Here is a 14643-nt window from a genome sequence, read left to right as displayed (position 1 = left end):
TTGGAAAACCAGCAGAAGTGATTAATTAGGTTTGTAGTAGTATCTTGTAGGATTTGTTTCTTTTCTCATTGGCCACAGTTGGAGCTTCATGCATCCATTTTATCTACCACTATTTAAAATGTATTTGATATCTGTTGCAAGTCCAGATTGGGAAAACATTTTATCGTAATTTAATAGCATTCTGCAGGAAGTAATTAACCAACATTGTGCTAGTTTCAGAAAGATATTAAATTAAAATTTCAATAAAGAAATCATTGTTCTTCACAATTAGTTTCCTATCAGACATCCTTCATAAAGTCAGTTTAATTTGCTAAGAAAAATGACTCCAAGTGATTTCAAAGGAATGAACTAGTGTGACTACTTTAGTTTTATAGCTTTGTCATTTGATTTGCTTATGCAGAATATTATTTATATTGTTCATTAAATGTGGAACAGTAATTAACAATAGAGTTTTGCAACTTTGTTTGATAAATTTATTGAAAAATCAACAAGTTAGAGTTCGTATCCTCTGTTTATCAGTTAAATCCGGGTTTAGAAAGTTGGGTTTGAAAATTTTTTATTTCGGATTTCAACAAAACACTGCTGCTTATGCTGCTGTACCTCAGGTGGTGCCTTGAAGAGACATTGTCTGAATTACAGTTGCGTTTGAAATTTACTTTTGTCGTGAGGAGGTATGTTGTGTACTGTCTTCAGGTTACTGATCTGTCTGCACGTCCACGTCCAAGGTTCGATGCTGATGACGATTGTGCTGCCCCCAAGTTGAAAGCCTCGAAACCAGACATACTGAAACCTCCAACACTAACAGCCAATCGAATCTTGACGTGCGCCAAATTCAAACCATCTCCAGTTGCTGGTAACAATAATAACATTGTTACAAAGGGCCTCAAACTTCCACAGTGCAATGTTAACCTGGTGAAACTTACAACAAACCACCACGGGAATGTCACAAAGGTGAAGGAAGCCTCGGGCAAATTGGGAAGTGAATCCTGTGGTTCTCGGAAGGGTGTTGGTGCCTCTCCCTCCACGACCTCCAGCGAGGTTAGAAGCAAACACACGAGCATTGCAGTAGCTTCAGATATCAGTGCCGTAGAAAAACAACGGAGTGGTAAGTAAAGATTATATTTTAAACACGTATTTAATTAGTAATTGTAGTAAAAACAAGCTTCATGATTATTATCAGTAGTACATCTGTTTTAATTTTTGCTTCTTGTATGTTTGAAGCTTTCAGTAATTTAAATACTCTTTCACCTAACATTTTCATGCTACATTTTAACCCCATAACTAACATTGATAGGCAATATACAATAGGCTGAAATGCATTATGGCTTTTGTTGTAGATGTCTTCATAGTAAGTGTTGTAGGTTTGCCTGAGAATTTGTCATGGACTTGAAATTTCGGTTGTTGTCCTCGGCAGTCATTATGCTAGCTAGTGAATCCGAGGTTCATGGGTTCACACTCAATCGAGAATGTTGGATTTTGAATGGCGATAAAATAGTTAGCATGATTTTTTTGGGAGGAAAGTAAAACTGGGAAGTTCATGTCACGTAAAAGAGCCTGCCCCCTGATAGAGGGCTCCAGACAAATTTTGTCACCCATTTCTCATTCACATCGTAATTTGAAGATAGGACAATGCATCCATAACAATGACCTAGTACTGCAAGTTTGCTTGTCCCAACTACAATCCATAACATATCAGATTTTGGTTCAGGTAGAGAACACTTTATAAAGTAGTTCAATTAGATGGCACACTATTAATAAAACAGCTAGATGGTTAGGTTTCCAGACTAGAAATCCAGGTTCAGATCTGAGGAATAATTTGTGAACAAAGATGATGTTTAGGGCAGATTTCACAGAATACTCACTGAACAAATAGCTGGATAGTTAGCTTTCCATCCCAGAGATCCGAATTCAGATCTTGGTGTAGTGATTCGAAGATCTGTGATTTTGCTTGCTATGACAGATTTGTTGCTGGTTCTTACTAACTGTAATTCGAAAATCACATCTCCAAGAAATCGCCATCTCCACTTGATACGTGACTCATAGCGATGACAACTGATGTGGGTATATGTGACCATATGTGACAGCTCCAGACAACTGGAAGTCGGAAGATTCATACTAACTTGAATTAGTGATTGAGTGTGATTTGCAGACCTGTGATTTTGTCACTGACTACCAAAATCACACTCCGAGAAATCACCATCTCAGACTGATATGTTATTCATAGGTATGGCGACTGATGTACGTGTATGAAAGCTCCAGAGCCCCAATAACTGCAAGTCAGGAGATTAACTTGAAGGGACAACGTGTCTGGAATCTAATGAACTATCATCCCACTCTAGTGGTTAACGAGGGCAACTCTTTGATACTGAAGCTAGTATTTATATATGCACTGCTATCGGTTATATTCTTTCACTAATTACTTACCTTCGTAAACATTCTTAGGACACATCGCAAATAACACAGGCCAAGTGTGGTTTGTTTTTAGCATACTCACCTCGCTAATCACTATTGTTTATACAAGACTCGCAGAAGAGAGTTGAACATAAATAACTGTTGACTCGAGATGTAAAACATTGAAATGTTTTGATATTGCTAATTTATACAGTCATAGTGCTAAAGACGATTAATTTAGAAGAATGTAACACTCATTACTGATGCTATAAAATCTGAAATAATCTAATGTTATGGAATATGCAAAAGAAAAGACTGAACACATCACTGGTCACCAGTTAGAAGTAATGGTTTTGGTCTCAAAACAGAGATTTGTGTTTGGTACATTATAAGCTGCCTTTTGATTGTAATGTTCGGATTCATTTAGGTTTTGTTCCAATATACATTCCCTTGCAAAGAACGTGTTATATTTCTTAATTCTGTAAAATGACCATGAATTGAAGACTTGAAGAACCCAGATAAACTGGAACTTGTAGCAATAAAAAACTTCTACATTGGAAAGTGGCATGTATTGCCTGCCATCTTTAATGAATGACTCTGTGAAAGCCAGGCGTTACAACATCTGCAATCGCCAAGAACCATTCAAATACGAAAATCACACTGTGACAAAATTGCTATTATCTATCACAGCGATTTTTCCGGAGCTGTCACTGTTTGGAACTGTGATGGCAAAATGCTGACACACTCCCACCTCTAGCTTGAATGACAAGGTACCGGTAACTCGGATCTTATTAATTATCGTCCCATTCAAAAGTTAATGTCGACAACTCCTTGATATTCAAGCTATGTCCACACAGTGCGCCAAATGCACTTGTTATATACATTCCTGGGCGAATATACATGCCCATCACAGCGTGTTTGTTGTTATACTTGCTATGCTTGTTGATGTAATACTTATGGCACCAGTATACCAATTCGCAGAACAGCTATCAACATAAACATCTATTGGTTCATGATGGGAATCATTTGCAATCACTAAGAATCGTGTGAACACAAAAACATCTTGTGACAAAATTGCTATTATCTGTCACGGCGATTTTTCCGGAGCTGTCACAGTTCGGAGCTGCTGTCACACTGCACATCTATCTCGGAGTATCCAAAAGGAATTTGTGGACAAAGATGGTGTTTAGGGCAGATACTTCTATTGCACTTGAAAGAATTCCATTGTTTCTCGTTTGATTATCATCCTAGTGTAATATTAGGTCTAGATCACTTCACATGGTGCTCATGGGACAGTGCCTATGCTGGCATAATGTTTTATAGTTTCAGCGTGTTATTGCTAAAGAGGGATGGTTGAATTCGTGATGAAATTCAAATAACCTAGTATTGTGAAAAGAATATCATTAAACTTTTAGAATATGTCAGCAGTTTTTGCACATGTTGGTTAAGGGGTTAAGAACTCTCTTTTGGGAAGGAGTTGATTATGCAAAGAAACAAATCCAAACTGAACTCTGTTTGGTCTTAAATATTGTAGCCTATGCATTTAAAAAAATACACTAATGTTTTATTGAAGTTAATTCTTGACATAAACTTTCTTTATCACTTGTTTCTATTACCTTTTTTAAACTGAAGTCCCATATTATAAAAGCGGAAACTAGGGATACCTTAAAGTTTAATTTTGCAAAGAATAATATAGGTCTTAGTAAAAATCTTAAGTCTCTGTTAACATCATCTTTCACAAATATTGGTAAACGAATGTAATCTTTTATTTCCCCTTGAGTAGTCCAAAATTTATAGAGGTAAATTCTATCATTCATTCTTGCAACTTATTAAATTCAGTTATATTATATCTGTTGATTTCGTAGAGAATTGATGTGATTTCTAGTTCCAGTAGAATTTCGTAATTTCTGTTCCGTCACTCTAAAATCGAAAATTGGAATGCCAGCTTACATTGTATTTGTTTCATTTGAACTTTAATGAGGATATTTTGGACGAAAGAATAGGTTAGAAAATAAAGTGAGACGTGAGGAATGATTTTAAAGTACAAAATGGAGAAACAAAGTAGTTCTATTCATATCAGTAGTATGGTTACCACTACTTTAAAAAAATGAAAAGGAAATATGATTTAGTACAACTTTCTATGTTGGAAGTTATATTTAGCTTGTAACAATGAAATTCGAGATTCGAACACTGAAATATAATTTCAGGAAGAATATTTGACAGTGTTAGTGAAGACATACATAATATCGAAGTATTTTTCTTGTATGCACTGCATTTTTTTCTTTAACATTTTAAAACTATGCTTTAAGTGTAGTACTATATTTGACCTTGTGGGTTTGTTTCTTAAAGCCATAAGGCTCCGTGTTTGTTTCTCACTGGTGTTTGCTCCTCTGTACTGAACTACTACTAGTCGCTTCATGGTCTCCTGCTCATGCCTTGAGTGTCACTCGTCTTTCAATATTCAACTCTGCCATTGCAACATGGTAGCTACATGACCATATTGAAAAAAATTCGTACATGATCGACTGAAATAACGATTTTCGAATCTGAGATTTCACTAGTCAATGACAACTCATTGCAGGAAATTATTATTTAAATAAAAGTATGAGATTAATATATTTATGTCAAGATATATGAATCATTTATTTTAAAATATTAACTTGTGCTAATATTGAAAAGTGCCTATAAGTTAATATACATTCTATAATCAATGAAATATTACTAAAATGTATCATTATTTGTGATTGGCTTCTCAAATTTAAAGGGATCATTTAGTGAAGGATATTGTTCTATTAAAATTCGCAAGAATGTAGAATGTTCTAATCAGGTAGGATATAAACCTCAATACAGGAAAAAAAAAAAAAATCCCTTAACATCACATAACTGTTTTGATATCAACATCTTTGTACATATTGCAGTACAGTAATACTAGTACACGTATGCAAAGGTTAAAAGAACTCTTCATATAGAAAATAAGTTGTAAACCATGATGACTGAAGATAGATTATATTCATAAATGTACTTGCAGAAAGGCATGTATAACATGAAATACTTGCATTTCTCAGGTATTGAGTAATGTCTGTTTTGTGATAGTTTATTTTTAAAGCAATACCAGTTGTGAAAACATTACACTTCCCAATGAAAATTCAAGAATAATTCTTACCATTGTTAAAAGTTAAAAGCAAAGAGTTAAGTGTCTTGAAGCTATCATCAATGTGTAACCATATAACATGACCGTGTTATTATAAGCTTATATGGGAACAAATGATGCACAAACTGTATTAATTAAAAGTAGGTTTATACTCCCCCCCTTACATGAGTTCAAAAACTATAAATAAGCGACTTATGTAAAAACTTTGAATGATATGTTTTAGAAATATAGCACTTGTTTAGTGTAGTTTATTTTATCATTTCATTTGTCCGTAAATCTGTGCTTTTGTCATTAATAATAATTTTGTTCGGTGTTTGCAGTCATTACAGTAATATCGCAAATCATACGAGTATAAAATAAGCATATGTTTTATGTATTCTTCATAATCCGTACTTTATCAGATAGCCTTGATTTCCAAAGTAACAACATTCCAAATGCTGGAGTTCTATACCTATCGAATTGCTACCACAGAACAACATTGAAAAATGTCACCCTCAACAACTACATACTTCCATTTTTTGCTTGCAGATCGAGAACTCTAGAGTTGAATAACTTTGTCTACCAATGGAACAATAGCTCCTGCGTAATTTTATCAATGGCAATTGTTTTTCAAAACCAAATATTTTTTGGAATGTAGAGTCTATAGTGGCATATTTGACATTATTTCTTATACAGTGAAAATAAGGAGGCAATTTTGAATAAATATCCATTTTGTTGTTTTGGTATAAGTTTGGAAAAAATGGAATTTGGTGTGCCGACTACTGTATATACAGCAGTTTTTCCTGAACTATTGGAAAGATTTTTGTTCATATTCAGTATTAACTGATCAATTTATCCAATGATGACGAACTCATAATAGTGATATACTCGAAATTAGTTCTGATCTTCCCTCTTTTTAATTTTGTCTCCTATTTTTAATAACTTAATGTGACAAATCATTTAACTATGGTCTGTCTCAGGAATCTGTGGAGTAGAAAGACGAATCAAGACCTCTGTGCAAGTATATGTGGGAGGGCTATGGCCAATGACTGTTCTGGGGAGAGGCATTGCTTGAACGAAGCGAGCAATCGCTTGCAGTGAGGGCATAATTTCTATCTGAACTCTATTCTACCTTCTGTCACGAGCATCTTACTCCTTAGCGAACTCGAGCTGATGCTGCCTGCAATACACTCTGGCACAGATAGATTCCGCGCGAAGTTACTCTACAGATTCCTGGGACGGACTATAGTCGAAAACTTCAGATAATGTTAGGGCTTAAATATAGTTATAAAAATAAGCAGTGCTTATTATTACAGAAATAAAACAAAATGTACCGTATCTATAGAAAATCATTTACGGGATTATGTCTCCATTTGACAACTTCCACAGAAAGAAAAATAGAGTCTAAAGATAAGTTACTTATCTGTGCTAATTACTTTGTAAGTTTTTCGTAATATTAGGCATTGTAGAAATAGAGCAAAAAAAAGAAAGGCATTCTAATGTTTGGCAAAAATAGCAAATATACACTCGTGAATTATTTTTTTGCCACAAATTATTAAACAACAAAGCAACTTTGCAAGGTCATCCAAACTTGTGCTTTGTAATAAAAGGATTAAGTTTTTTTCACATGCTGCCTATCATTTTCAAAGGCGATTTCGTACTCATGGAGAAATGTCCATAATACAGTAGAATGTATTTTTTCACTTGAACAATTTGCTTTCATAGTACCCGTACTTAAAATCCCATTGCAAATGTCAAATATTTTTTATTATCCCTAGCAGTTTTAAGTGCTGATTTTCGTAAATAAATATAATGTGATTACAATAAACGAGTATCGTTATTTTGTGAATCTGTGCAAAAATTATTTACTTTAATTTTTTAAATCATACAGTTTTTACACATGAGATTATAAAAAACGTAACTTTTGTGTGTATTGCAAAAAACGAAAAACTTGTTTTATTATTTGGATGCAGAGGTATCAATTTAATTAGATGTATTTTGAATTATAATTTAAGGAAACAAATTGCACACAAGAATATCATTTGACACATAATAAAAACAGCATTGTTTCAATGTATAATGATAAACTATGTGTCATTTCATATTACCCGTTTTTATTTATTTAACCAGATGAATTGACCTTCAGACGCTGAATATGAATAAAGATCATTAAATACCTAGTTCAAGAGAAGAAAAATATGTAAAGCGCTATGCCAAAAACCATTTTTTCGATGTTATGTATGCTGAAAATATTTATTTCTTTATGGATATCCATACTTTTTAGTAGAGCATCATAATACTTTCTCTGTGTTCGTACAATTTAAAAAAATATATATATCCTTTTTTTTTATTGATAACTGTCTCCTCATTGCTTTAATTTTAAATAAAGGAAATTGTCTTTAATAATAATCATCTGTAATTCAGTGCTTACATAACCGCTTTTTAAACAGTATAATAGTTGTTGGCAGATTGAGGTTTTTTTCTCTTGTTAATAGTGTGACAGGAAGAATTAAAATAATTCAGATATTCTGGACTTAATTTTATTGCTATGAAGATTTAGTTACCGTATCGTGTATTTGTTTCTGATATTTATTAAGCATCATATCCCATAAAGCTTCATAATAACATGGTTTCATTTGAGCGTTGCCATCCATTTGGATGGTGACAGAGTTGAACATATTGAGACGTGGGGTGGCTATGCTTGGTTCCAGCCTTTTCTACCCCTGCCGGCCACACATTTGGCTGGAAACCCCCTGCACACCTCACCCTCATGTCAGGTAAGTCTTCCATTGCATGTTATGGCTTGCTTTTTGGCATCTTTTTATAGATGACGTATTTTATATGTTCATAAACCATCTACAAAATGTTCTTTTGTTTTTTGGTGTGTGTGTGTTTGCGTGTATGTGTGTGTGAGCAAGTGTGCCATTAGGGTTAAAGCATTTCTTACTTTTATTTCATTTAATGAATTTTGACTTCGTGTTAAAATGCAGTTTTGCATGCTTTTCCTTACAAAAATCTGTATGAAGAAATGACTTTGTTACATAGCAATTTTAAATAACTACAAATTAACATTTGTTCTGTTATGGGAAAGTAAGGAAAGAAATAATTGTAGGTTTACCAATGTGGCTTGCATAATTTTTAAGTAGGAAGTCATCAAATGAAACTATAATCTATTTTGTAAGTATATTTTGCTACTAGGTAAGTTTTGTTTTGTTCATGTTCTGAATTTCTTTTTCTGCGATCTTTTCTTTCTATTTGAAGGCCAATTTTAAATTCTAGCATTTGACTTAAATGCATGTATTACATTTTTAATTTTTCATTACACCAGGTACTGTATGGATTTCGTTCATACTAAAGATCTGCAAATGAAGTCATGTGAAAAGAATGCATGGGAAATGTAACATGAAAGGTTTTTTTTGTTTGTTTTTGTTTTTGTTTTCCCAAAAATACACAGAACAATGATTAGCTCAAAATCGACTGTGACAACTTTTTTCTTAATTTTATTGCAAAAAAATAGTGCAAAATAAAACAGTGTAGGTGGCATGTCTCCAAAAACTTTTTTTTATCCATAGTACATAGTAGTTACTGGCCATCTTTCAGAATAGCACGGTAAAATGAGGCTAGATTGGTTTTGCATACATAGGTAACATTCTTCTTTAAATGTTATTCCATATTCTATAATTTACTACATTGCATGCCTTCTTGGGGATGTGCAGCAACAGCTCTAATTCGTTATCTTGGCAATATCAACGAATTTACATAGTATATATTACCAGGGTTGCCATCTTTCGTTTTTCAGAAGTAGACACAAAATTTGGGAACTCTTTACCCACAAGATGTAAGTTTTTTAAAACATTAAAACCTAGTACAATGTTGTACATACCTTACTAAACTAACCTAATATTAGTAACATAAATGAAAGATTGAAATAAAACTCATATAATATATCCCAAAATAATTCTGAAGACAGGTAATGTAAAGAATTTGTGAGACACATTAATATAACATTCATTTGAGAGTACTTCCATTTATACCTTTTGTAACTCTAGCAGATTCCAATAGTGTCTTCTCATTTTTTAACTTGTATGTATACAACAGTGGCGTAGCGTCAATGTAAGCTAAAAAGCTCAGCTTCCCCAGTTAATAATAATTTCATAATAAACCTGCCGTTTATGAACAAAATTATTTATTAATTTTAATAGAGTTTATATTTATGCATTAAATATTGTGATGCGGCAGCTCAGGATGATTTGTGATGCAGCAGTAAACAAGAAGCCTGCACACGCCAGCTTCCAAGCAGACTGGTTTCTTTCATTCATTCTTCTGTGTAACCCATCCCGCAGATTCTCCACCCCTTTGTAACTAAACTACCCTTTTCGCAAGGCACGGAAGAAGCTAGCTTTTACATTGAAAGTTTCCGAGTTATCCCTTTCGTGAGGGTTTGTTCAGTTGAAGTGTTAGTGTGCATTGCGGCTGATATGATAAATAATGAGTGAAATAACAGTTCCTGACACCAATTTACTTGAATTTTTAGGACATTTCTATTATCAAGACTGACTTACGAACAAAAGTGCGATTTAAAAAACAAATGACCGTGTCTATTTGTTAGAGATATGTGTAAACCATGAAATCATATTTTACTACGTACCATTTGAGGTCATGCCTTATTGGTGTTACGAGGTTCCAACCAATCTTCGGACTGCTGGCTTGACATTGACTACTATTTATTTCAACACTATATTTTTGTAATACGTTTTCTCATATGTACATGAAAGAGAACTTGAGTTAGCTTCCCCTGCTCAAAATTTCATGCTACGCCACTGGTATACAAATTTCTGAACAAGTCATATTAATGTTCATATTGATGAGAAGTTGTGCTTTCATCAAATCAACAGAACACTTGTTTGTAACATTAGCCCACTTTAAAGTCATATGAGAGAAAACCCTCTCTACATAGGCATTGGAGGGTGGTATAGCCCAGAGTCCATGGATATCCAGAGTACCACAATCCTTTGCACCAGAAATGCCGACAAATCAGCCATTGTTATTCCAGTGCGCACAATTATTGCTGTTTACAGTTGTATAGGGAATGAATGTAACCTAAATCAGAGCAAAATATTTTTAATTTTAAGGGCCACGGACACTGGCCTAAATTGAGTTTTATTTTAAACTAGTGGCTTGTGCAGCAAATACTGCTGCAAACTAAGTTCGTTAGACGTTCAAATAAAAATTTTTCAGATTTATTTTCAATGAAGAATACTTGTCTTTTTGATAGTTATTTGCTTCCATAATAATGAAACATACTCCCTCTGAATGGATTTTTTTAGGCCAAATACTTTTTCTTGAACCTATCCAATTTCAGTTTTTGAGTTTCAACGCGAAAATGCAAGTATCAATGTCAGGACGATAGCAGTAGTTATTTCAGGTCATTGTGGATTGTAGGCAAAAGTTAAAAAAATGTCAGGTTTGCTAAGCTTTCGAACAATAGCATTTTCGTATAGCTGCTGCATGTAGAACTTTAAATGTAGAGCGTAAAATCATTTTATCCTACTAAGAGATCCTGCTGAAATTGTCTGGAGATTACAAAATTTTCTAGGCCTCTTATTTTTTCAGTAAGTAATACCTTTTGATCTTTCCTTAGGAACTGTAATTTTTGCGCTCTCTCGACCCAATACTGAAGACAATGACACATATCAATATCTACACTACACCGCCATTAAGTATATGAAAATGACCCAACCCCACTGGGTTAATAAGTATAAACATATTTGATTTTTAATAACAATATTATTATCTTACTTAAGTTTTGTAGTTATATATAGCAGCCACTCAGTAATAGAAATGAAGATCTAAATTAAGATATTCTCTACATTTACTTACATAACCACAAAACGTTTCACTTTCATGTCATCAATATTATGTACAATTAATGAAAAAAATAGACGCATCATGATATTAACTATAATAATATTTAATTTCTAATGGTAATAATGTCATCAAACCACCTCAAGTTTCGTAGATTTGAATATCCAATACACAGCTGTATTCAGAAAATTATACACTGCAGAATCAGTTTTTAATAACAAATTGAATTGAGCTCTAAATATGTCGGCAATCCTGCAGGTCATGGACTTCGTGTAATAGCCTATTGTTTATTGTAGTGTGTGTTTTGTTCTGAAATTCAATCAAGTCGGCCGTGATTCAATAAAATTAGTTCTCAAAACTGACAAAAGATGGATTTTGGAAAATAGGAAAATTATGTAGGAAAATTGACATTTCACTGAAAACTACTACTTTTCCGAAAAACTTTGGATGCCAGGCATGAAAATGAGGGGTCACTCATTAAAATCCGTTCAGCCGTTTTCCCGTAATTTCCATTACCACTTCAAATTATATATATAGATGTTCCTATCCTAAGCATTTCTTCTCTGATGAAAAGTTCAGTTCAGCCCCTACATGTATTTGCCATTAATTAAGGAAAGGGATTGTAGATATAAATATATATCATATTTATTTTTGGGATCTCACTTCTCTTTGAAAATTAAATTTGTTTTTAAAGGATTTTCTTAGTTTTCATACTTATGGTGTCTTGATAATTTATATAATTACAGTAGTGTTTTGGTTATGTTTCTTTCTTTTGTTAGTGAATATTTCCTTTTAGTTAAAGATTGTTGTTGTTTAGTCAGCTGTCCGAAGACAGGTCTGAACATCACAAGTGATACCGGTACCAAGAAGGCACCACTTATGAGGCAACTAGGTCAGGAGATAATGGGGGTAGGATGGCCAGTTCCTTTCCCCCTCCATTGCATACTCTTGTGGGGAACATTATCTTAGATGAAACAGAATTGTAATCTTTCCATGCGCAAATTAATTTCTTTATATTTAAATTATAGAGAAATTGCTTAGTCATGTGTAGTCTGCCAAGTTACCTCTGTGGTAGCATGTCTACCTCTAGACTAGCCGGCCCGGGTTTGATCCCCAGCGGGGTCAGAAATTTTCATGTAAAATTTCTATCTCTGGATTAGGAGAGATGGTGGTGCACAACTTCTAATCACTAAATTGTGCACCAATATGCCTGGGTTAAATCCCAAATCTGTTCACAGTGCATATGAAGAGAAGACACATGTCACTGTTGATAGTGATTTGTCGATCGGACAAGGACATTAAACCTGGTGGCCTCCTTGGTGCTATTCGACAGCAGTAGGCTATGTGCCGGCACCGGGTTTCCCCTTCTCCCTTCCTCAGCTTCATCATCATCACCCTTTCCATACATTACACGAACAGTTACACATACACTCACTCTAGTACACGACATAACTCTCAACAGATACACATCATGTACTGTCATCCTCTGAGGAGTTTAGTGCTGAGAGGAATGCGGTTCCGACTAGCCTAGCGCGGTACTGGAGTGGGAGGAAACGGTGACAGCGGCAGTCTGGAAGGAAGTACAATCATACTGAAAACATTTGACTCGTATATAGAGTACCTAACACGTGCACACAGCGACACACTACTACAAACTGAAGACTGCATATTTTTGGACGATTAATACTTCCCACTCCACTCGGCTTGGCTTGACTGTAGCAACAAAAGAATCTACCTGTAACCCCCCTGCACCAATGGCAAGAATACCTCAGGTCCCAGCACTAAACTCGTTGGAGGAAGACAGTACAACGTGGCCTGCCGAAATGGTGTGCAACTAGAAAATGGGTCACAGTCCTGCCATCCATCCACTATATGCGGAACCCAAATCACGTAAAAGTGAAGTTGGTAGGAATTACGTACATACATACATACATACATACATACATACATACATACATACATACATTACTTAGTCATGTTCATCACAGTATTGAACTTGTGTATGTGTGAAAACTAGTGTGGCATGTGATTTGTTGATAGAGACTTGTTTATTACGCATGTCATTTCTTGTATTTTACAAGAACATCTCTTTGATGTCTTTGTAATTATTTTCTTTTCTTTTTTCATGACATTGATAATATGAGAGAAATTACAATAGTGGTTTCTGTTTGTTTTAGGAGAGAGTGATTCTTTATTCTGGTTCAAAAGTACAGCAAACAAATCATCTAATGTGCCCAAGTCTCAACAGCAGGAAAGGAAGTCTCCAGCACTTGAGGTATAGCATGAATTGTCTCAATGTGATAGAGTTTCGTAGTTTGGTTGTGAAACTACAAAGTACTAGTGAAGTGCACTGTCTCGGAATACCAGTAATATATAGCATAAGGGGTTATTGTACAGCTTACAGCAGTAAAATTTTGGAAATATTCAACATTTTTTTCCTCCATTACTGTATCTTTCACAATAATGAAAATTAGTATGTGTAAAATACTGTCCTCATGCTGTATGAAAAAAATATTTTTAGGATTTGAAAAAAATTATTTATTTACATGCCCCCCCACAAAATTCATTTCACTGTGCAGTGATGAAGTGTTTCCCACATAACTCAAAAACGATCCAACACTGTGATGAAATTTTTTGTGTGTATTTATGCATGTCATATCTACAATATGGTGCAAGGTCACTCCTCTACCTTTGTTTGATAAAAAATAAATTCATTAAAAAACTCAAATGTCAGTATTTTCTTCTAACACAAAATAAAAAAAAAAAAAATACTGAAATATTACAATCAATATATGCATGGTCATGACAGTTACAAAACTTTGGAAAATGCTGCAGAAACAAACGTACTTTATGACGAGTAAAATGTCGTTTAAAATTATGAATTAAATTAAAATTTTAATATTACAATATAGTCATAAAATTTTACTACAAAGATATGAATTTAATTTTATTGAAATTGTTTCATCCTCTTTTTCAATGGGCACCCTTCAATTCTTTGCCCTGTATATCTGAAGTTATGGAGCAATAATTTATGGATGTGTTTTAGAATTCCAAATATTTATTGGATCGAAAATAATTTTTTTCTATTGAATAAATTTTCATACTGTGATGAAAATGGCGGAAAATATAGTGAACTGCATTGGAAATATGTTTGAATTTTTAGTGCGAAGGGTTTCTAAGAAACAAATTCGTAAAATACCAATCTTTTTAATTTAAATTATTTTTCAGTGTGAAAATTTGTTATAAAATCAAATATA

The 14643-nt window shown here is 33.8% G+C and overlaps 1 protein-coding gene across 1 annotated transcript in view; it reads left to right on the top strand.

The window, feature by feature from the left end:
- Positions 1-14643, top strand: part of wge (winged eye) — a 705384-nt gene that overhangs the window by 641348 nt on the left and 49393 nt on the right. Inside the window, exons 15-17 of the mRNA XM_069828951.1 lie at positions 694-1105; positions 8233-8298; positions 13564-13661. Of these exons, the coding sequence (XP_069685052.1) occupies positions 694-1105; positions 8233-8298; positions 13564-13661 (576 nt within the window). The remainder of the gene's footprint in view (positions 1-693; positions 1106-8232; positions 8299-13563; positions 13662-14643) is intronic.

Source organism: Periplaneta americana, chromosome 6 (assembly GCF_040183065.1).
Source record: "Periplaneta americana isolate PAMFEO1 chromosome 6, P.americana_PAMFEO1_priV1, whole genome shotgun sequence".
Taxonomy (NCBI): Eukaryota; Metazoa; Arthropoda; class Insecta; order Blattodea; family Blattidae; genus Periplaneta; species Periplaneta americana.
Note: the sequence above shows the minus strand (reverse complement) of the source record. Positions and strands in the feature narration are given on the sequence as shown.